Source organism: Podarcis erhardii (genome assembly GCF_964252035.2).
Source record: "Podarcis erhardii genome assembly, chromosome: 8".
Lineage (NCBI taxonomy): Eukaryota > Metazoa > Chordata > Lepidosauria > Squamata > Lacertidae > Podarcis > Podarcis erhardii.
Window position 1 is genome coordinate 3,717,490 of NC_138499.1, and position 23,941 is coordinate 3,741,430.

Below are 23,941 nucleotides of genomic sequence, written 5' to 3' on the forward strand. Positions count from 1 at the left end.
TTCCACAAGGCGGGTGCCACTGCTGAGAAGGCCCTCTGCCTGGTTCCCTGTAACTTGGCTTCTCGCAGGGAGGGAACTGCCAGAAGGCCCTCGGAGCTGGACCTCAGTGTCTGGGCTGAACGATGGGGGTGGAGACACTGCTTCAGGTATACTGGGCCAAGGCCGTTTAGGGCTTTAAAGGTCAACACCAATACTTTGAATTGTGTAATGGGTCCGTAATAATGGCCCGCAGTCTCAAATGATGGCTTTGTAAGAATGGGCCCATGAAATTTGGGATATAAATAAAATAATGAGTGCACCATTCTGTAGGGACTCTGGAAAGCCTGGGCTGAGCTTAACTCTTGCGTCTTTCCCTAAAATAAAATAAATAATAATAATAATAATATAATAACCGGATTTTCAAATACAAGAAACAAAGCCGTCCAAGTTAACTTTGAGCAGAAAAGGGAAATGTCATCCTTGGTTCTTTGTCCTCTTTTGCTCTCGCCAGGTGGGAAGAGGAGCAGCATGCGAACGGTGTGAAGTGGCAGCAGCTGGAGCACAAGGGACCGTATTTTGCGCCGCCCTACGAGCGGCTGCCGCGGGGAGTCAGCTTCTATTACAACGGTGGGTATAGTCTTTCCTTCAGTTTGTATGGAATGGGCTGCAAGGTCCGTGCCTTCCCTGATGTCACCCTGAGTGGCGGCGGGCTGGGATGAGAGAAAGAGATGGAACAACAACCCACTCAGGATTGGTGCGACTGCGTGGCTGTGTTAGAATTCCCGCCCCGTGATTGCAGTCATGGGATTGTTGTCTATCACATGGCGGTGTATGTTTTGACTCCACAGAGTGGGAAGTGACGGAGACAGGATGTTGTGCTACTGTGTTCCGTGATGTGGGACTGTTGTCCTTTGTCCTTTTCCTTTTTGCTGTCTGATGCTAGAGAGAGAGGGAGCCATGTTGCAGTGCTCCGTGTGGGTTTATATGTAAATAAAGTAGATTAGCCAAAATGCTGAGTTGCTGAGGTCTGTCACGCATGATGCACAAACTCTGCGGATCCCTAAGTGTGCCGGTGTCGGTTTGCATCGGTCGCTGTGATGTTCGGGCAGAAGGAAGCTTTTGAAGCTCCCGAATGAACGACCAGGAGGGAGGAACATGCCAGTCTCAGGCATGTGTCTCTGCCAGGGTCCTACTCGAGTGTAGGCTGAACTCCTGACAGGCTGTAGCCTGTGGCTTGAAGAGGAAGAGAGTAAGAGAAAACCTGCCAATGATCAGATGTTCCTCCTTTGACCCTCTCCAAGTTAACCAAGTTGGATATATTTGTTCCCTGACCATCTGCACTAAGCAACCCTTAATCTCTGGAATTTAGAGACGTGGGTGGCGCTGTGGGTTAAACCACAGAGCCTAGGATTTGCCGATCAGATTGTTGGTGGTTCGAATCCCCCCGACGGGGTGAGCTCCCGTTGCTCGGTCCCTGCTCCTGCCCACCTAGCAGTTTGAAAGCACGTCAAAGTGCAAGTAGATAAATAGGTACCGCTCCGGTGGGAAGGCAAACGGCGTTTCCGTGCGCTGCTCTGGTTTGCCAGAAGCAGCTTAGTCCTGCTGGCCACATGACCCGGAAGCTGTACGCCGGCTCCCTCAGCCAATAAAGCAAGATGAGTGCTGCAGCCCCAGAGTCGGTCACGACTGGACCTAATGGTCAGGGGTCTCTTTACCTTTACCTAGCTGTCCCTTTTATTGTGCAATTGTGACGGTTTGTGCTCATGATGATAATGGGGCGGTTATATGCAATCAATGCTGTTACCTCCTGAAAGAGTTTCGGGATACTGCTTCCTTTTCAATCAGTGCACAACCCTGAAATCCCTGCTGAAATCCTGCAACTTTTGGTTCCAATAAATGTTCCGGGTCAGGGTATTTTTTGTCGCGCTTTGGTTGTGTCATAGCGCAAGATGCCCCCCGCCAGGCGGCAATAATGCGGTAATATGGTGGAATCGTTGCAGAGCAAAACAGAATGATGTGTGGACAGTCCAGTATAAATCCACCAAGAATGATTTCATCAATAGTATGTTTCAGACTGTACCTGCAATGCCCCAACCCCCCCCCAAAACCCCACCCTAGACTGAAAGGGCTTTTATTTACTGCCATAGCCAACCCTCTGTGCTGGACAGGTTGGTGAAGGAAACAGGCAATGGTTAGATGGCAAGGTCTTTGTTATGTACTGAAGTTCTCACCCTGGGCCAGCAGGGGGATAATAATAATAATAATAATAATAATAATAATAATAATAATAATAATAATTTATTATTTGTACCCCGCCCATCTGGCTGGGTTTCCCCAGCCACTCTGGGCGGCTTCCATAAAAACCAGAAATACACTAAAATATCACAGATTAAAAACTTCCCTGAACAGGGATCGAAAAGTGACGTTCAGTGATTGGATAGTTTTAGAAAATGGCAACAGTTACATTGTTCTGGAGCTCTATATAAGCAGGCTGACTGAGCTCTTCAGTTCAGTTCTGTTCTGGCCTCTGAATAAACAAGAGCTGTTTGAAGAATCGCTGTGTCGTCTGATATGTTTGCCCACAACTTAACAGTCTTGGGCAAAGGTCAACTAAAACAAACTTAGTTTTTGGTAAAGGTTTTTCAGTCTGAACAGTTAACCACATCTGCAGGGGGTCATAGAAACATAAGAAGAGTCTGCCGGATTAGTCCAAAAGGAGATTTGGTCCTAACAGATGCTCTCCAGAAGCCTCTTTTAGCATGGCAACACCTGTCCTTTGGAACTCCCTGCCTCATAATAATAATAATAATAATAATAATAATAATAATAAATTTATTTATATCCCGCCCTCCCCAGCCGAAGCTGGGCTCAGAGCGGCTAACAACAATAAAAATAACACAACATTCTAAACTCAATTCATTTTAAAATCAATTCAAAATCAAATTAATGGCAACCATTGGGCTAGAGTGATGTTAGGCAGGCCACCCTTGCTTCACTATTTCAAGCACCTATGGGAAACCTTTTTTTAAAAAATACTTTAGCAAGCCTTCCCAAACATGTTTAGTTAACCGTATTTGCTTTGAAAATGTTGCTGGTTTTTATCTGTGCATTGCTTAGAATGATTTTATGTACTTTGCTTACAGATTGTTTTTGTCTCTAGGACAAAAAAAAAAAAAAATTGACCTTTTTACAACTCAAAAGCGGAAAGCAAAATGGCTAAAACAGTTTTGTTCCTTCCTGCGGGGCCTCTGTTGTTCTTTCCAGGCAAGCCTATGAAACTCAGCCCGGCGACGGAGGAGATAGCCACGTTCTATGCGAAGATGCTCGATCACGACTACACGAGAAAAGCGATTTTCAAGAAGAATTTTTTCTGTGACTGGACAGAGGTATTTGCCTGTGGCTTCCTGGGGAGGGGGGAGGGCGTGGCTCAGTGGCCGAACATCTCCCTTGTGTGCAGAAAGACCCAGGATCAGTCCAGGTGAGGCTGGCAGCTGGAACCCTGGGTAGATGCTGCCAGTCAGTGTAGACAGAACTAGGCTCAATGGGCCAGTGGACAGCTTTTTGTGCTCCTGGCAACTGCCCCACAGTAGGTGAGTTATGACCCAAAAATGTCCAAGAGGGCTCAACAAGCCTTTTAAGTGGAGATCTTTATCTCAGTCTATCTATATTGGATTTGAAATCTGTTTTACCTTTGTAATCACTTTTAATCCTTTGTATCTGTGGAACTGCTTGTAATCATTTGTAGATGTTGAATCGTTTTTATTGCTAAATTGCTTTAAGAGGCTTTACATGAAGTAATTCATAGCTGGAATCAAATAGATTTAGCTGCTCTTCCTGCATTGCATTCTACGACTATGTAAAATCAAATAATTAAATAAGTAACGGCAACAATCAGAAATGAGCACAAGACAGGAAGGTCCCAGGATCTTGGAAAGTCCTGGGACCATATACAGTGGTACCTTTGGTTGCAAACAGGACCCGTTCCGGAGGCCCGTTTGCAACATGAAAAGCCCGCAACCTGAAGTGCCATATCTGCAAAGGTGCGCAGCGTGATTTGGTGTTTGTGCGCATGTGCGAAGTGCGATTTAGCGCTACTGCACATGCGCGAGCAGCGAAACCCGGAAATAACCCTTTCCAGTACTTCCGGGTCGCTGTAGGACGCAACCTGAAAAAACGTAACAAGAAGCAAACGTAACATGAAGTATGACTGTACAGTGGTACCTCTGGTTGCGAACAGGATCTGTTCTGGAGCCCCGTTCGCAACCTGAGAGGAATGCAACCTGCGTCTGTGGGTCGCGATTCTCCGCTTCTGTGTATGCACGTTACGTCACTTTGAGCGTCTGCGCATGCCCGAGCGGCGAAACCTGGAAGTAACCTGTAATGGTTATAAGGGGTTGCTCGTGCGTAAGTTACCGCTACTCCTGGCTAGGTTGCCTGGATAAACCTGTCCTGGCTGACAGCCCTTCACTTCGTGGCTGTTCAGTCACTAGCAGAATCCGTCAGTGGGCGTTTTTTGAACCTCTTCCAGCAAAGAAGTTGTTTGACGCCAAGTCTCCTACTCTCCCTGCGCGGAAGTCTTCTGCGCAGGGAGGGAGTGGGCAGAGGAGTGCCCGTGCTCTCTCCACTGTTTTTGGGCGAAGAGTCTTGGAGACCCCTCTCCGAATCCCCCATCTGCCCCCCTTCTCTACTGGTGTTGTGCTGATTCCCTTCCCCAGCCGATGAGCTCCCTCTCTCCCTGCTGGCCCCCTCTCCAGCATCGCTTGGGAGCCTTGCCTCCACCTCTGACTCTGATGTCAGTTCCCTGACATAACCCATTCCGTTACTTCTGGGTCGCTGCGGGACGCAACCTGAAAAGATTTAACCCGAAGCGTCTTTAACCCAAGGTATGACCGTACTTGCATTTTACTGACATTCTAGACACATTTTTTGTTGTTGTCGTTGTATCAGGCTAATTTCCTGTCGGCCTTGAGACGTCCCTAAGGTGCCTCCTCAGATGCATAAGAAAATAATTGCAGTCTTGATGGATCAGAGCAAAGTATAGTGTTTCTGGCAGTAGTCGGTTCAGTCCCTCTGGGAATCAGGCAGACAAGGGGATGAGGGTGGAGAGCAGGGCCTTGTGGTTCATCCCCCTCAACTGGTACTTGGAGGTAGACTACCTCCAACATGGAGGCTCCACTGAAGAGCCACTACCAGCCATTTTGGGTGTTCCTGGGCTAGGTAAAGGTAAAAAAAGGTAAAGGACCCCTGGACAGTTAAGTCCAGTTAACTATGGGGTTGCAGTGCAGATCTCGCTTTCAGGCCGGCGTTTGTCCACAGACAGTCATGTGGCCAGCAGGACTAAACCGCTTCTGGCGCAACGGAACACTGTGAGGGGTGGCAGAGCGCATGGAAAACGCCATTTACCTTCCCACCACAGCAGTACCTATTTATCTACTTGCACTGGTGTGCTTTCGAACTGCTAGGTTGGCAGGAGCTGGGACAGAGCAACGGGAGCTCACTCCATCGTGGAGACTCGAACCGCCAACTTTCCGATCAGCAAGCCCAAGAGGCTCCGTGGTTTAGAGCACAGCACCACCCGTGTCCCTAAGACACATGAATCTGCGGGATGCAGCTAATTGGGGTTCTCTGTTGGGTGAAGGCAGGCGTTATTGGCGATAATCTCATGGCTCGTAAGCCTTATTTCTTGGTGTGACAGGCAGCTTTAGAACTCAAACCTCTGTCTCCTTGATTTCCTGTAGCAGATGACGTCGGAGGAGAGGAAGAAAATCAAGCAGTTGGACAAATGCGACTTCAGGGAGATTCACGAATATTTCGTGGAGAGACAGGAGGCTCAGAAAGCTCTGCCAAAGGAGGAAAAACAGGTTCAGATGCACCCCTGCTAGCTGATAAAACCCAAGGCCTTTTTGGCCACCGAACTGCAATCCTAGATTTGTGATTTCCACCTAACTTAAGGGAACAGTTTGCCCCAGATGCACCTATTCAACCACTTTATAATTATAATTATTATTCAACCACTTTGTTCAGTGGAACTTTTGCAAGTGCCTCAAAATGTCCGTTTTCAGGAGTTGATCTTTTACTGTGGCAGCATTTGGAACTCCCTGCCTCTTGACACTGGGCAGGCTACCTGTATGGATTTTGTATTTCAGGAAGCCTTCCCAGATATATAATTTAGTTACTTATAGTTGTTTTAAAACTTCGATCTGCGTTTAAACCATAATTTATTTTATGCGTACAGTGGTACCTTGGTTCTCAAACTTAATCTGTTCCAAAACCAAATCGTTCCAAATCCAAGGCGTGCTTTCCCATAGAAAGTAATGCTAAATGGATTAATCCTTTCCAGACTTTTAAAAACAACCCCTAGAACAACATGAATTTTACTATCTAACAAGACCATTGATCCATAAAATGGAAGCAATAAACCAGCAATAAACCAGCAGTTCTCGACCTGTGGGTCCCCAGATGTTTTTGGACTACAACTCCCATCATCCCCGAGCTCTGGCCTTGCTAGCTAGGGGTGATGGGAGTTGTAGTTCTACAACATCTGGGGACCCACAGGTTGAGAAAGGCTGCAATGAAAAATGTACTGCAGTCACACAATCAATCTATCAGTAGCTGGACTGGGTTCTACACAGCCACAAAGAAAAAGAGCCGCAAAAACAAAACGCAAAATAAATAGCAAAAACAGACAGACCTCAGCGTTACACTCAAAATGGAAGCATAACCTTCAAAACAGGGCTGTTTGGCTTCTGAAAAAATTTCACAAACCAGAACACTTACTTCTGGGTTTGCAGTGTTTGGGTTCCAAGTTGTTTGAGTACCAAGGCATTTGAGAACCAAGGTACCATCTGTACATGCTTTTAATGCCTCTGTGTTGTCTGCAGTTTGATCATGTGCACTGCTTAGATACCTCTGTGATAAAGCTGTTTATTAACTCTTTCTAACTCATTGAAATCAAAATGAATAGTCTTGCAGGTTAGGCTGTACAGTTAGCCTACCCCCAGAAGGTGGGGACAAGCTGTAATAATAATAATAATAATAATAATAATAATAATAATAATTTTATTATTTATACCCCCCATCTTCCTCTACCCTTATCAAAGCCTGACTTAAAACTATTGGAATAACACCTGGTTCCGCACATTAATTTACCTCTCAGTCTTATTCCTTTTGCCCTTTTTTTAAAACCCAGAAATTGAAAAAGGAAGCAGAAAGAATACAAGAGGAATACGGTTACTGCACGATTGACGGGCACCGGGAGAAGATTGGCAACTTCAAGACGGAGCCGCCGGGGCTTTTCCGAGGCCGTGGGGACCACCCGAAGATGGGGAGGGTCAAGAAGAGGATAATGCCCGAAGATGTCATCATAAACTGTAGCAAGTGGGTGACTGGGTCATAGAAGGGCGACTCTGGGGGGCTCAAAGGGGGGTTCATCTCTTGAGGAGCAAAGACAGAGAGGCCTGTTGCAAACTTCTTTCAATATTGCATTTTTTAAATTTATTGCTGGAACCTGCCCTGGTGAAAGTCAGGGAAGAAATTAAATAAAGGGAATACCTAAGGAGACATAGACCCATAGACACAGTCCAACCCCCTGTGTCCCACTCTCAACGTTTTCATCTGTTTTTATAAGGGCCTTCTCAGTAGTGGCACCCGCCCTGTGGAACCAGGGCAATCTTTACCTGGGGGTGCAAGGGGTGCGGGGCACCCTGGAGCCAAATTCGGGGGGGGCACCCCTCGATTGGCAGCAGTGAAAAACAATGGAGCGAAAGTTCCCGCCCTCCTCCTCTATTGCTCTATTACTCTGCAGCGTCAAATATTCCCTTTTCCTCTGCGTCATTTTTACAGGTGAGCGATCCCCCCCCCCAAAAAACGGTCAACAACTTTGGCTTCCCCCCTCGGAAGGAGAAAAATAACAATTCCCTTAATAACAATTTAAACAATTTATTTAACTAAAACAATAACATTATAGGATATGTATCCATGTCTGTTAACTGATGTGGTTAAACATATTTTTTTTTAATAAAAAAATAACAACTTAGACTGAGTTTTAAGCACACATGAAAAACTTAAAACAAATCATCATTTGCTGATGAATAGTCTTTGGACTACAATGTAACTTAAATAGAAAGCTATATTTAGAAAGGTTTTTCCTCCGAAAGCATTTTATTTTCAAAATCCAATTTAAATTAAAAAAAACACCCTGATTTAAAAAATAATAATCTGATTTAAATAAAAAAAACCTTCGATTTTTATCCACCCTGATTTCCGATTCCCTGTAAAAGCAGTCCAGGGAACTCAGTTGTTTGGTCACTTATACGAACAAAACGCATGTTTTCACCATCCAGATTGTGAGGTTTCCTGTTCTGCTTTCTGATATCTTAACCTTTTCCCCCCCCTTCTCCCCCATTTTTTGTCCAGGGGTTCCAAGATCCCGAAACCCCCTCCTGGGCACAAGTGGAAGGAAGTTCGGTGTGACAACAGTGTGACCTGGCTGGCATCGTGGACGGAGAACATTAATGGGGCCATAAAGTACATTATGTTGAACCCCAGTTCCAAGCTGAAGGTGAGGGACGGGGGCGTTCCCTTCAGGAGTACAGTGGACCCTCCGGATACACATTAAATTCGTTCCGGGGGTCCGTACCTAACCCAAAAAGTCCTTAACTGGAGGCGCCGCCTTTACACACATGTGCGGTGCGCAGAGCGCTTCTGCGCATTCACATGATGCAAAATTCGGAAGTATACACTTGTATCCAGTTCTGCTTCTCTTCCCAGGGGGAGAAGGACTGGCAGAAATACGAAATTGCTCGCTGCTTGAAAGGGGTGGTGGGCAAGATTCGTGCTCAGTACCGGGCGGACTGGAAATCGAAGGAGATGAAGAAGCGGCAGAGGTCCGTGGCCCTTTATTTCATCGACAAGGTAAGGGCTGCTTTCCGGGGCAGGGGAATATCACTCTTAAAGCCGGTTGCGAATATTCCTTTGTAGTAGTAGTAGTAGTAGTAGTAATAATAATAATAATAATAATAATAATAATAATAATATTAAAAACACGATAAAACTTCAAACATTCAAAGCTTCCCTAAACAGGACTGCCTTCAGATGTCTTGTAAAAGTCAGGTAGTTATTTATTTCCTTGACATCTGATGGAAGGGTATTCCACAGGGCGGGAGCCACCACCGAGAAGGCCCTCTGCCTGGTTTCCTGTAACCTCGCTTCTCGCAGTTAGGGAACCTCCAGAAGGCCCTCGGAGCCAGTTTTCTAGGATTTCTGACAGGGTGTACCTCCAAGCCTTGCCTGGAATAGCTTCTTGGGATTGGTCCTGTTCAGTTTCTGTTAATTGATTCTCATGAAAACTTACAGATTCTGGCTTCACACAATTAACTCAAGGCAGTGTCAATTTACTCTTGGCAGAAAGCCAAGGTCTGCTTGACCTAGAAACTACTTACTCTGATTGGTTAACGACCAACACTCAACTCTGTTATCTAGGAATGCTAGCAAAGTTTGGGTTAGGGTGTGTGTTAGGAGTAGGAGTGCTGTGTATGGTTAAGAGAGAGAGAGAGAGAGAGAAAGGATTTATTTTACTTTGTTTTATATGCAGAAACTCTGCTGGTTTCTTTTTCCTTTTAATAAATCCTGTAAATAGTTATTCTGAGTCTAGCTGACTAGTCATTTCCACCTCAACTAGCTTCTTCGCTGTGCAGGAAAACTCTTCTACGTTTGGGCTAAAGCCATTAGAGCTATGCCTGACACTTCAAAGTTCCATGAGGTCCTTCTGCATGACCTTCTGCATGCAGAACACATGCAGTGGAGCTCAGGGCCCTAACTGAGCTGTGGCCCTGCTAGGGTAGGAACCTGCCTCTGCTTCTCCCATCTCGCTGTCCGTTTCGGACAGTCGCCGCCTGGAGAGCACAGATTCTGCCGAGTGGCAGCCATGCACTGTTGGCTGCTGCTGTTAGCACCCGCCTGTTTCAAGAGCATTAGCATCACCCAGTGGCGGAGCAAGCCGATTGGACGCATGGGGTGGCGCATGTGTCCTGCGCCCGGGGGCGAGGCCAGCTGCCTGAAGGGGCGTGGCCTCCGGAGTCTGCCTGCCTCATCCCACTCAGCCGCCCTATAGCTGGGGGGAGGCAGCGGGCAGAGTTTCTGGGTCAGTCTCAAGGGCAGCCCCACTACCTGGTTTTGGGTTTGCACGCCTGGTTTTTCACACCTTGTTTTGGGAGAGGGGTGGGGTCAGGAATGTTTTCTGGAGACACTGAGTGTCGGCTATCTCCGCTGGTACGTCTTCTTCCTGCTGCTCTCCCAATACTTCCCAGCTTCTCCTCTCTGTAGCCTCTGAACTATGTCTTTCTGCAAACTGCTGCTTTGTTTTGAATCTATAGTGTTCTCTTCTCGGGAAGGTGCAGAAGAAAGGGGGCGGTCCCCACGATTCCTCCTCAGTCCAGTCCCTGACATGGGGTCCAAAGGAGTGAGGAGGGGAAGCACCAAAGGTTTCTGGTCTCTCAGCTGCAACGGTGGCGTTGGAAGGGGTTCCTTAGGGGGTCACCCATCTGCCCCCCCTGCAATGCAAGATAGAAGCAGTGTTTTGGAGAGAGCCTGCGTTTGACTGCCCCCGCTCCCCCCATGGCTCTGAGACCCAGCGCTGAGGGCCTTCTGGCGGTTCCCTCCCTGCGAGAAGCGAGGTTACAGGGAACCAGGCAGAGGGCCTTCTCGGTGGTGGCGCCCGCCCTGTGGAACGCCCTGCCATCAGATGTCAAGGAAATAAACAACTATTTTACTTTCAAAAGACAACTGAAGCTTTTAATATTTAATGCTGCATTGTTTTTAACACTCGATTGGGAGCCGCCCAGAGTGGCTGGGGAAACTCAGCCAGTTGGGCGGGGTATAAATAATAAATTGTTATGATAAATTATTATTGTGTCCCTCCCCAGCTGGCCCTGAGAGCGGGGAATGAAAAGGAGGAAGGGGAGACGGCGGACACAGTGGGCTGCTGCTCCCTCCGTGTTGAGCATCTGAGGCTTCACCCTCGGATGGATGGGAAGGAGAACGTGGTGGAGTTTGACTTCCTGGGCAAGGACTGCATTCGCTACTACAATCTGGTGCCTGTGGAGAAGCAGGTGAGAGAGAGGCAGCGTCGCTGGAAAAGAGGGATGCAGGCAGTTCCTTTTGGGGTAAACAAAACCTGCGTCCAGTCAGGCTTCCCCTGCGCGGATCTGCTGGGAGCTGACCTGGCAGGCGAGCAGAGTAGCAGCGGTCCTGCGTCCGTGTGAGATAAGGGATAAATCAAGTCCAAAGACAGTTCGGTTCTTATCTCTAGAAGCGTTTATTTACAAAGCAGTAAATCCATCAGAAACCTCCAACATGTTCCGTGCTCCAAAAGCACACAACGCAGCCTGCAGCCGAGCTGCGTCTCAGACAGAAGCGAAAGCAAGTCTGAACCGTGACACAGACTGTGACGCGCTTCTCTGCGTTAAACTCCTCCCAGATACAGGACACCACGGAGTTTTAACCCTGTCAGTTCCAAACTCCACAGTTCCTTGGGTCAGTGGGCACCATTCTCCCCCTGCAACAGAACAAATTAATAATAACAATAATAATAATAATAATAATAATAATAATAATAATTTATTACTTGTACCCCGTCCATCTGGCCACTCTGGGCAGCTTCCAACAAAGATTAAAAATACATTAAAATGTCACACATTAAAAACTTCCCTGAACAGGGAATTAACAGCTTGCTGAACCAAAAATAGATGGTGGTTGGTGCGATTAGTATTAATTAAGTTTATAACCCAGCCTTCCTCCTGAAGGGGACCCAGGGCAGCAAACACACAGGCGATAGATAAGAATTTGAATGTGAATTTATATACCACGCTTTATCAGTAGATCCCAGGGCAGTTTATAACATTAAAAGCACACTACAGAACGTCAATGATAAAAAATAATAATAAAAAGCATACTGAAAGATAGCCTGGTGATAAAATAGATAAAGCAGTTACAACATCTAAAACCACCTGTAATACAGATGCTGAAAGTTATCTCCTTAAGAGCCCAGCTCTTTGCAGCTTCCCAGCAGTGAAAATGACATCTCACTTTATTGGCCGAGGGAGCCGGTGCACAGCTTCCGGGTCATGTGGCCAGCATGACTAAGCCGCTTCTGGCGAACCAGAGCAGTGCATGGAAACGCTGTTTACCTTCCCGCCACAGTGGTACCTATTTATCTACTTGCACTTTGATGTGCTTTTGAACTGCTAGGTTGGCAGGAGCAGGGACCAAGCAACGGGAGCTCACCCCGTCGCAGGGATTTGAACTGCCGACCTTCTGATCAGCAAGTACTAGGCTCTGTGGTTTAACCCACAGCGCCACCACGTCCCTTATTCCTCTACATACCCCATAACTTATAAGAGAGATGCTATATGTGATTTTCATTGTTTATTTGCTTGTTTTGTAACAAAAGAAAATCCTGAATAAAACCTTTTTTTAAAAAATCAGTTTACCGTATTTTTCCTTCTATAACATGCAGATTTTTTCTCCTAAAAATGAAGGGGAAATGTCTGTGCGTGTTATTGAGCGAATGTGTGGTCCCTGGAGCCAAATGGCGCGAGGGGAGGCAAAAAAAATCAAATCGCGGGTCTCGGAGAAGGGAAACCTGAAAAGAGGAAGTGGCTGCTTTCCTGCATTCTGCCTCAGGGTCTTACTGCCCACCCACCTCTGTTTCCTTGCTGTGTTTGCTCAAACAGAACAAAGAGCAGGGAAAGCCCCTCCCCTCCAGGCTGTGCTCCGTGCTGCTGAAAACATGCAGGAGGGAGAGAGAGAGAGAGAGAGAGAGAGCGCGCGCGAGAGAGAGAGCTGGCTGGCTTGGGTGGGTAGGTGAGGGAAAAATTTGCCTTCCTTTCCTCCCTCCCGTTATACCCCTCTCCTGCATTCTTAGCCAGCTGCTTCTCTGCACACCCCTCTCGTGCTCCTTGTCCGTTCTGTGTTTTTCCTTCCCTCCCCACTTAAAATGTGGTTAAAAAGCATGGATCCACATGGATCCTCAGGATCTTTGCATTGGGTCACCCCAAATTCACCATCAGATCACATGTCTGTGGCCACAGCATGAAGCACAAAAATGATACATCCACTGTTTCATTCAGAATGTTTTTTCCCTTGTTTTCCTCCTCTAAAAACGATGTGCGTGTTATGGTCAGGTGCGTGTTATAGAGCGAAAAATATGGTACATCTATAAAGAATGCCCTTATTAAATAATCCATGAGTTAGTATCAACCTTTGGAACTGGCCTTTGGGCTTCTGGATAATTTGTAATCGAGGTAAAGCTCCAGTGATCTCCCGCAAAGGTATGTTTGGCTTTTATCCTTCTTGCCAGCCTTTACTTGTGAGTCGCTTTACTTACTCCTGCCGTTCTCTTGAGCTGACCTTGCTCTCAGAATTTCCTTCTTGATCATTGCAGGTGTTCAAGAATTTGCAGCTGTTCATGGAGAACAAAGGACCTGGGGACGATCTTTTCGACAGGCTGTCTGTAAGTTTGGGCTCACCTTCACGGATGTTTCGATCCTGGGTATTTTTGAATGCCCAAATTCTCCAGGCAATATCAGAGGGAGAAAAGGAAGGACAAACCTAGACAGATCCTGAAGCTGAGGCTCCAAGACTTTGGCCACCTCGTGAGAAGAGAAGACTCCCTGGAAAAGACCCTGATGTTGGGAAAGATGGAGGGCACCAGGAGAAGGGGACGACAGAGGACGAGATGGTGGGACAGTGTTCTCGAAGCTACCAGCATGAGTTTGACCAAACAGCGGGAGGCAGTGGAAGACAGGAGTGCCTGGCGTGCTCTGGTCCATGGGGTCACAAAGAATTGGACACAACTAAACGACTAAACAACAACAACAGTCGTTCGTAGCTTCAAGAACACTGTCCCACCATCTCGTCCTCTGTCGTCCCCTTCTCCTTGTGCCCTCCATCTTTCCCAGCATCAGGGTCTTTTCCAGGAAGTCTTCTCTTCTCATGAGGTGGCCAAAGTCTTGGAGCCTCAGCTTCAGGATCTGTCCTTCCAGGGAGCACTCAGGGCTGATTTCCTTAGGAATGGATCGGTTTGATCTTCTTGCAGTCCATGGGACTCTCAAGAGTCTCCTCCAGCACCAGAATTCAAAAGCATCCATTCTTTGGCGATCAGCCGTCTTTATGGTCCAGCTCTCACTTCCGTACATCACTACTGGGAAAACCATAGCTTTAACTATACGGACCTTTGTCGGCAAGGTGATGTCTCTGCTTTTTAAGATGCTGTCTACAAGTGATAAATTATTATAATAGTATTTCTGACAGTAAGAACTGTTCGACGGTGGAATGGACTCCTACGAGAGATGGCAGGCTCTCCTTCCTTGGAGGTTTTTAAGCAGAGGTTGGAGGGACAACTGTCAGGGATGCTTTTGATGAGATTCCTGCATTGCAGGGGGTTGGGCTGGATGATGCTCAGAGCCCCTTCAAACTCTACAATTCTATTATTATTAAGCTAAGTAAGCCTGGGTCTGGTCAGCACATAAATGAGTCATCACTTAGGACAGGCACCCCCAAACTCGGCCCTCCAGCAGTTTTCGGACTACAGCTCCCGTGATCTCTATCTAACAGGACCAGTGGTCAGGGATGATGGGAATTGTAGTCCCAAAACAGCTGGAGGGCCGAGTTTGGGGATGCCTGACTTAGGAACAACCCCATTTCCACTGCTGTGAGTTCCTTAAGTGGAGTTCCCCTGACTTTCCCCCCTAAACTTCAAATCCTGAATAAAAAATGTGCACCTCACCACCAAGACCATTCCATTCTAACCATCCAACCTCCCGAAATTTCAACACCCCTTGCGATGGTTTAACCCCTTTCTGTTTTCAACAGTACAAATTCTACAGACACCCTCCATTATCTCCTCAAAATAATTTCTCCTGCGTATTCCCCATCTTACCTTAATGGCACATGTTAATTTATCGTTAATAGCTATATCCCAAATCTCTTTGTACCATTCTTCCATTCTTATATTCTTCTTGCCCCTTCCACTTCCTGGATTATAATAATTCGTGCGGCTGTCAATAAATTTGGGAGCGAGACCTTCATAGCCTGCGAACCTTCCACACCCATCGTAAATTGATACTAATGCTACCTCTGGACTTTTGGCCAGCACGTTTTTATTCTTATTTATTTATTTATTTATTTATGATTATTACTTTGTCAATCAATCAATCAATCAGTCAATTAACTAACTAACTACAGTGGTGCCTTGCAAGACGAAAAGAATCCGTTCCGCGAGTCTCTTCGTCTAGCGGTTTTTTCGTCTTGCGAAGCAACCCTATTAGCGGCTTAGCGGATTAGCGCTATTAGCGGCTTAGCGGCTATTAGCGGCTTAGCGGCTATTAGCGGCTTAGAAAAAGGGGGGGAGGGGGAAAAAGTCAGAAAAACTCGCAAGACATTTTCGTCTTGCGAAGCAAGCCCATAGGAAATTCGTTTTGCGAAGCACCTCCAAAACGGAAAACCCTTTCGTCTAGCGGGTTTTCCGTCTTGTGAGGCATTTGTCTTGCCGGGCACCACTGTAACTAACTTCCTTTCCTTTCCAGACCTCAACCCTGAACAAACATCTCCAGGACCTGATGGAAGGTTTGACAGCCAAGGTCTTCAGGACTTACAATGCCTCCATCACCCTGCAGGAGCAGCTGGATGCCCTCACAAATGGTAAATGGACTCAGGGCAAACTTTTCTGCTGCACAGGCTGGACTTAATTCCAGCAAGACTCTGCAGGGTCTCTAGAATAGCAGTAGTTAGTAACGGTAATAATAATACTCCAACCGTCTCGCTGGGTCGTCCAGAATACAGTGGACGCTCGGGTTGCGAACGTGATCCGTGCAGGATGCACATTCGCAACCCGCAGCGTTCGCAATCTGCGCACGTGCGGGTTGCAATTCGGCGCTTCTGCACATGTGCAAAGCGCAATTTAGCGCTTCTGCGCATGCGTGACCGCCGAAACCCGGAAGCAACCTGTTGCTGTGCTTCCGGTTTTCGGCGGTCCGTAACCTGAAAAAGCACAACCTGAAGCGGCTGTAACCCAAGGTATGACTGTAAATACTAATACAGCGGTACCTCGGGTTTCAAACGCTTTGGGTTACAAACACTTTGGGTTACAAACTCCGCTAACCCAGAAGTAGTATCTCAGATTGAGAACTTTGCCCCAGGATGTGAACGGAAATCATGCGGCGGCAGGCCCCATTAGCTAAAGTGGTGCTTCAGGTTAAGAACTGTTTCGGGTTAAGATGGGACCTCCATAGAATCATAGAATCCTAGAGTTGGAAGAGACCACAAGGGCCATCGAGTCCAACCCCCTGCCAAGCAGGAAACACCATCAGAGCACTCCTGACATATGGTTGTCAAGCCTCTGCTTAAAGACCTCCAAAGAAGGAGACTCCACCACACTCCTTGGCAGCAAATTCCACTGTCGAACAGCTCTTACTGTCAGGAAGTCCTTCCTAATGTTTAGGTGGAATCTTCTTTCTTGTAGTTTGGAACCATTGCTCCATGTCCGCTTCTCTGGAGCAGCAGAAAACAACCTTTCTCCCTCCTCTATGTGACATCCTTTTATATATTTGAACATGGCTATCATATCACCCCTTAACCTCCTCTTCTCCAGGCTAAACATGCCCAGCTCCCTTAGCCGTTCCTCATAAGGCATCGTTTCCAGAACGAATTAAGTTCGTAACCCGAGGTACCACTGTACACACATTTTTGAGATGGGAGGGAGATGTGCTCCTGTTCCAAATGGGGAATGCAACTTCCAGGTCACTCTTGAATTTTGGTGGTGTTCAAGTTTAGGAGAATGTAAGAAGGGTCTGGCTGCAGGATCAGGCCAAGGTCCTCTCGGATCCATTCTCCTGTCCTCACCGTGGCCAAGCAGATGTGTCTGGGAAGCCCCCAAGCAGGGTTTGAGCACAAGATCACTTCCCCCTGCTTGTGTTTCCAGGATCTAGCCTTCAGGAACATTCCTGCTCCAACAGTCAAGGCAGAATGTAGCTGTTGTGACTAGGAGATGTTGAGAACTTTATCCTCTGTGAAGGCCACAAGATGAGAGATCTTACTATCCCTAGTGACTAGGGCTGGGTGATACCTGGTTTTCAACATCACGATATATCACCAGCTAAACATTGTGATACACCATGAGGTCTGAAATAAGGATGGAGCCATGTCGAGGCATTGGCTGGCTTCATGGTTTTTCCTACATTGCGATTTTTGCACAGCACACACACACACATCACGATTTGCAATATATTGCCAGGTCAGATGTTTAGAAAATGTTATCGCGATATGGACTTCAAACCAGTTTGGGACGAAATGTCAATATATTGCCCAGCCCTACAAGCAACTGGTATTCAGAGGCGCAAGAGGGTGGGGTCTGTTGTCAGAAACTGGGAGAGCCCCTGGCATAGATGGGGAAGGTTGCACCCTCGACCCTTGGAGCTGCAAGTCAGTGTTGGCATTGAAGGGGCTACCGGTCTTATCAGAAAAAATCCTGTGTTCCTATGAATTCTTGCATTTGCAACGAGGCTGGTGCCTGGTGCGATAGTGCTGGCTTCTGATAGCCCCTATGTCAGAAACACAGGTAAAGGTAAAGGTAAAGGGACCCCTGACCATTAGGTCCAGTCACGGACAACTCTGGGGTTGCAGCGCTCATCTCGCTTTATTGGCCATGGGAGCTGGCGTACAGCTTCCAGGTCATGTGGCCAGCAGGACTAAGCCGCTTCTGGTGAAACCAGAGCAGCGCACGGAAATGCCGTTTACCTTCTCGCCGGAGTGGTGCCTATTTATCTACTTGCACTTCATGCTTTCGAACTGCTAGGTTGGCAGGAGCAGGGACTGAGCAACGGGAGTTCACCCCGTCGCGGGGATTTGAACTGCGACCTTCTGATCGGCAAGTCCTAGGCTCTGTGGTTTAACCCACAGTGCCACCCGAGTCCCTACAGAAACACAGATACACCTACACAAATGCTGACCTCAGACTTGCCTTTTGGTTCCTGACAGAGGACGACAACGTGGCTGCCAAGCTCCTCTCCTACAACCGAGCCAACCGCGCAGTTGCCATCCTTTGCAACCACCAGCGGGCAACTCCAAAAACCTTCGAGAAGTCCATGCAAAACCTCCAGGCTAAGGTAACCCAGCAGAGGGGGGTGCTGAGACAATCCAAGGGCTTATCTCCATCTGTCTTGCTGATCCAGCCCTCCTCCTGATTTTCTTGCACAAAGCTTTCCTGGTGCGCTGTTGTGGCTGAACAGCTGGGTGGCTAACAACAACAACAACAACAACAACAACAACAACAACAATTTATTTATACCCCATCCATCTGGCCACTCTGGGCAGCTCCCAATAGAATATTAAAAACACGATAAAATTAAAAACATCAAACATTCAAAACTTCCCTAAACAAGGCTGCCTTCAGATGGCTTCTAAAAGTTGGATAGTTGTTTATTCCTTGACATCTGATGGGAGGGCGTTCCACAGGGTGGGCGCCACCACCGAGAAGGCCCTTTGCCTGGTTCCCTGTAATCTCACTTCTCGCAGGGAGGGAACCACCAGAAGGCCCTCGACGCTGGACTCAGTGTCCAGGCTGGATGATGAGGTTGGAGACGCTCCTTCAGGTATACCGGGCTGAGGCCGTTTAGGGCTTTAAACACTTTGAATTGTGCTTTAAACACTTTGAATTGTGCTCGGAAACGTACTGGGAGCCAATGTAGGTCTTTCAAGACCGGTGTTATATGGTCTCGGCGGCTGCTCCCAGTCACCAGTCTAGCTGCCGCATTCTGGATTAGTTGTAGTTTCCGGGTCACCCTCAAAGGCAGGCCCCACGTCGAGCACATTGCAGTAATCCAAGCAGGAGATAACCAGAGCATGCACCACTCTGGCGAGACAGTTAAGCTGGATGCAAGACAGGAATGCTGAGAACTTGTAGCCCATCCACGCTTGCCTAGAAAGACAAGACCTGAACCCACCGTGCTTTTTGCCGTTCCAGATCAACGTCAAAAGGGACCAGTTGTGCGATGCAAAGCTGGAGCTCAAGAAGACGAAGACAGATTGCAGAACTAAAAGGGATGTGAAATCTAAAGCGTGAGTGAAGCCAGTTCCTTTTGCATCCTGGGTTATCCTTTCAATTAACTGTTAGGAGGTTTGTCATAGAACTGGCATGCGGGGAACTAATTCAGGATGGTGGTTTTTCCCAAATGCAGGTGCTCGCAGGGTAACCTTGGCAAAGCGGACACTTATGTGATAAACATTATATGCTAGAGTTGTCTCTCCCCTAATAATAATAATAATAATAATAATAATAATAATAATAATAATAATAATTTATTATTTATACCCCACCCATCTGGCTGGGTTTCTCCAGCCACACTAAAATACAATAACCTATTAAACATTAAACGCTTCCTTAAACAGGGCTGCCTTCAGATGGCTTCTAAAAGTTTGGTAGTTATTTTTCTCTTTGACGTTCCACAGGGCAGGTGCCACCACCGAGAAGGCCCTCTGCTGGGTTCCCTGTAACTTGGTTTCTCACAGCGAGGGAACCGCCAGAAGGCCCTCGGCGCTGGACCTCAGTGTCCGGGCTGAACGAAAAACAAAAGAAAACAAAAACAAAACAAAAGGAGAGCCAGGATTCTGGATCAGACCAATGGCCTCTTTTGGTCCAGTGCCCTGCCAACCAAATGCCTCCAGGAAACCAGCAAGCAGGTTATGAAGGCAGCCACCGCCCTCTCCCCTTCTGTTGCTTCCCAGCAGGTATACTGTCCCTGACGCTGTAGGTTTTTTATGGCCTTCATGGTTGTTAGTGGACCTTTCCTTCTTTGTCTAAGCCAGCGCTCATCGCCACAACTCAGCAGATTGAATTCCAGAAATTAAGCCTGTGTTTTATGAATACCACCCCACTCCTTTTCATCTATCCTAAATTGGCTGCCAGCCAAGCTTGCTGTGCAAAATGTTACGAACCTCGTGCCATGTCCTAATTTCACAGGCCTCTTCGCGTGTTGCCTTTTAAAATTAGAAAGGTATTTTATTTTTGTAAATTACTTTGCGGTGGCGGTGGCGGTTTGTTTTTACAATTAAGCTGTATATAAGTTTTGTTAGTGGGACGTGGGTGGCGCTGTGGGTTAAACCACAGAGCCCAGGGCTTGCTGATCAGAAGGTCAGCGGTTCGAATCCCCACGATGGGGTGAGCTCCCGTTGCTCAGTCCCTGCTCCTGCCAACCTAGCAGTTTGAAAGGACCTCAAAGTGCAAGTAGATAAATAGGTACCGCTCCGGCAGGAAGGTAGACGGTGTTTCCGTGCGCTGCTCTGCTTCGCCAGAAGCGGCTTAGTCCTGCTGGCCACATGACCCGGAAGCTGTACACCGGCTCCCTCGGCCAATAAAGCGAGATGAGCGCCGCAACCCAAGAGTCGGCCACGACTGGACCTAATGGTCTGGGGTCCCTTTACCTTTAAGTTTTGTTAATTAAATAAACAGACAAGCAGCCTGAAATCTTAGACTATAGCAGGCATAGGCAAACTCGGCCCTCCAGCTGTTTTGGGACTACAACTCCCATCACCCCTAGCTAACAGGACCAGAGGTCAGGGGTGATGGGAACTGTAGTCCCCAAACAGCTGGAGGGCCGAAGTTGCCTATGCCTGGACTACAGGGACAGAGGGCACAGTCAGAATGTTAATAAGGAAACCTGCCAAGCTATTCTGGTAGCGAACCATGAGGACTAGCTGCTCGCTTTGTCGGTCGCTGTTGCGTTCTCACATGAAGCGGCGCCTCTCTTCCGAACCAGCGCTTTAGAAAAGAAGCAGAAGCACGTGGAGAAGTTGGAAGAGCAGCTGGAGAAGCTGGTCCTGCAAGCCACGGACAAAGAGGAGAACAAGCAGATCGCTCTGGGCACCTCCAAGCTGAATTACCTGGACCCGCGCATCAGTGTGGCCTGGTGGGTTGACATGCCTGGGGAAGGACGGATGGGCCTGCTGTGTGTTTGGTACAAAAGCGGAAGCCCGGTCATGATTGCTAGGATTTGCCTGCCCTCCGCCCTAAAGTCCCAGGGTTCGGGTTGCAACAATTAAAATGCAGTCTTTAAAACTGTTTGGAACAGCTTATGGGCACAGGGTACTGAAAACATACACCTCAAAGGCCAGGGCAAAGAGGTGCATCTTCAGCATCCTCTGGAAGCTGTACAATGAAGGTGCCAGGCGCAATTCTATGGGGAGGGAGTTGCACAGCTTAGGGGCCACCACAGAGAAGGCCCTGTCCCCCTGGGCCACCACCCTCTGAGTCTCTGAGGGTGGAGGAACTACCAAGAGGGCCCCCTCTCCCGATCTCGGCACCTGAGAGGGTCTGTAAGGAAGGAGGCGGCCCTTCAGTTATTTGGGACCTGAGTTATTTGGTGCTTCAAACACCCATACAAGCATCTTGAATTGGGCCCGGAAATTAACTTCCAACCACTGCAGCTGTTTTCAAAGCAGGGGGTTGCGTGAGACCTGAACCCAAAGCCCAAGAAGCCCGGCTTTGATACCAAAAAGGTGCCCTGACATGCTTTTTTTGCCCACAGGTGTAAAAGGTTTTGCGTTCCCATAGAGAAGATTTTTAACAAGACCCAGAGGGAAAAGTTTGCGTGGGCGATAGATATGGCAGACGAAGATTTTGTATTCTGAGGAGATCCCGGCTACCTCATTTTCGTGCCTTCGTTGTGACTCCGTTTCTTTTCTTTTGCAAGCAAAAAATACATCTCTAAAGGAAGGCGTGGTGCCTGTGTTTTGTGCAAGAAGGTCTAAGATGGGGAGCCAAATTGCCAGTCTCTTCTTGGGGGCTCTGTGGCTGCAACAGGGGGCTCTTTGGTCCTTTCTGCAGCACAGATTTAAACTGATTTCGTTCCCCCCACTCGTGGCTCCCTCTCCTCCTCAAAAGACCTTAGCAGATCCAGTTGAACCTCGGTTGTCAAACATAATCCGCTCTGGAAGCCCATTCGGCTTCCGAAATGTTCGACAACCGAGGCTTGGCTTCCGATTGGTTGCAGGAGCTTCCTGCACTCAGCCGAAGCCGTGTTGGACGTTTGGCTTCTGAAAAACTTTTGAAAACCGGAGCATTTACTTTTGGGTTTTTTGCGTTTGGGAGCCAAAACATTCTGAAACAGAGGAGTTCAGGATCCGAGGTTTGACTGTACAGTTCTGCAGTGGGGACGAGGTGTGTCTGTAAACATGGAAAATAATAATAATAATCCCAGGGTTATTTGAGGGAAGCCATTATGATTTAAGCCAATTCATGCTTTGATACAGTAGAGGTATCACTAGCCATTGTACAGGTGAAACTCGAAAAATTAGAATATCGTGGAAAAGTTCATTTATTTCAGTAATTCATCTTAAAAGGTGAAACTAATATATGAGAGAGACTCATGACATGCAAAGGAAGATATGTCAAGCCTTTGTTATAATTGTGATGGTTATGGCATACAGCTGATGAAAAACCCAAATTAACAATCTCAGAAAATTAGTCAAAACAAAACAAATTCCTTCCAGTAGCACCTTAAAGACCAACTAAGTCAGTTCTTGGTATGAGCTTTCGTGTGCATGCACACTTCTTCAGATACACAGAATTTGTTTTGTTTTGACTATGGCAGACCAACACGGCTACCTATCTGTAATCAGAAAATTAGAATATTGTGAAAAGGTGCAGTAGCTATTCAACCCATAACACTTGCAATGGGTTCCTGAGCCTTGAAATCATAGAATCATAGAATCATAGAGTTGGAAGAGACCACAAGGGCCATGGAGTCCAACCCCCTGCCAAGCAGGAAACACCATCAGAGCACTCCTAACATATGGTTGTCAAGCCTCTGCTTAAAGACCTCCAAAGAAGGAGACTCCACCACACTCCTTGGCAGCAAATTCCACTGTCAAACAGCTCTTACTGTCAGGAAGTTCCTCCTAATGTTTTGGTGGAATATTTTTTCTTGTAGCTTGGAACCATTGCTCCGTGTCCGCTTCTCTGGAGCAGCAGAAAACAAGCTTTCTCCCTCCTCTATGTGACATCCTTTTATATATTTGAACATGGCTATCATATCACCCCTTAACCTCCTCTTCTCCAGGCTAAACATGCCCAGCTCCCTTAGCCGTTCCTCATAAGGCATCGTTTCCAGGCCTTTGACCATTTTGGTTGCCCTCCTCTGGACACGTTCCAGTTTGTCAGTGTCCTTCTTGAACTGTGGTGCCCAGAACTGGACACAGTACTCCAGGTGAGGTCTGACCAGAGCAGAATACAGTGGCACTATTACTTCCCTTGATCTAGATGCTATACTCCTATTGATGCAGCCCAGAATTGCATTGGCTTTTTTAGCTGCCGCGTCACACTGTTGGCTCATGTCAAGTTTGTGGTCAACCAAGACTCCTAGATCCTTTTCACATGTACTGCTCTCAAGCCAGGTGTCACTCATCTTGTATTTGTGCCTCTCATTTTTTTTGCCCAAGTGCAATACTTTACATTTCTCCCTGTTAAAATTCATTTTGTTTGTTTTGGCCCAGTTCTCTAATCTGTCAAGGTCGTTTTGAAGTGTGATCCTGTCCTCTGGGGTGTTAGCCACCCCTCCCAGTTTGGTGTCATCTGCAAATTTGATCAGGATGCCCTTGAGTCCATCATCCAAGTCGTTGATAAAGATGTTGAATAAGACTGGGCCCAAATGGTCTCTCAGTCATCACGATTATAACAAATAAAGGCTTGACATATCTCGCTTTGCATGTCATGAGTCTATCTCATATATTAGTTTCACCTTTTAAGTTGAATTACTGAAATAAATGAACTTTTCCACAATATTCTAATTTTTCGAGTTTCACTTGTATTTTGCCTGACTTTATGAGATGGTCAGGTCATTGCAAGAGCCCAGAGTAAAAGTGTGCTTTTACCATTTTGCTTAGACTGTGGTTGTGGGTGTTGCAATAAATT

At 47.2% G+C, this 23,941-nt stretch overlaps 1 protein-coding gene and 1 long non-coding RNA gene across 3 annotated transcripts in view; both read left to right on the top strand.

Moving 5' to 3' along the window:
- The window catches only part of TOP1MT (DNA topoisomerase I mitochondrial), a 40,342-nt gene extending 18,597 nt beyond the window's left edge, over positions 1-21,745 (top strand). For both annotated transcript variants that reach the window (XM_081874113.1, XM_081874114.1), the window contains exons 10-22: positions 491-606; positions 3,244-3,365; positions 5,718-5,840; positions 7,169-7,356; positions 8,395-8,539; positions 8,749-8,892; positions 10,902-11,087; positions 13,421-13,489; positions 15,564-15,678; positions 18,013-18,140; positions 18,998-19,092; positions 20,790-20,939; positions 21,558-21,745. In XM_081874113.1, coding sequence (XP_081730239.1) covers positions 491-606; positions 3,244-3,365; positions 5,718-5,840; positions 7,169-7,356; positions 8,395-8,539; positions 8,749-8,892; positions 10,902-11,087; positions 13,421-13,489; positions 15,564-15,678; positions 18,013-18,140; positions 18,998-19,092; positions 20,790-20,939; positions 21,558-21,660 — 1,684 coding nt within the window. In that variant the 3' untranslated portion in view covers positions 21,661-21,745. The remainder of the gene's footprint in view (positions 1-490; positions 607-3,243; positions 3,366-5,717; positions 5,841-7,168; positions 7,357-8,394; positions 8,540-8,748; positions 8,893-10,901; positions 11,088-13,420; positions 13,490-15,563; positions 15,679-18,012; positions 18,141-18,997; positions 19,093-20,789; positions 20,940-21,557) is intronic.
- Positions 1-23,941, top strand: part of LOC309349179 — a 74,444-nt gene that overhangs the window by 40,250 nt on the left and 10,253 nt on the right. The gene's annotated exons all lie outside the window — the stretch shown is intronic.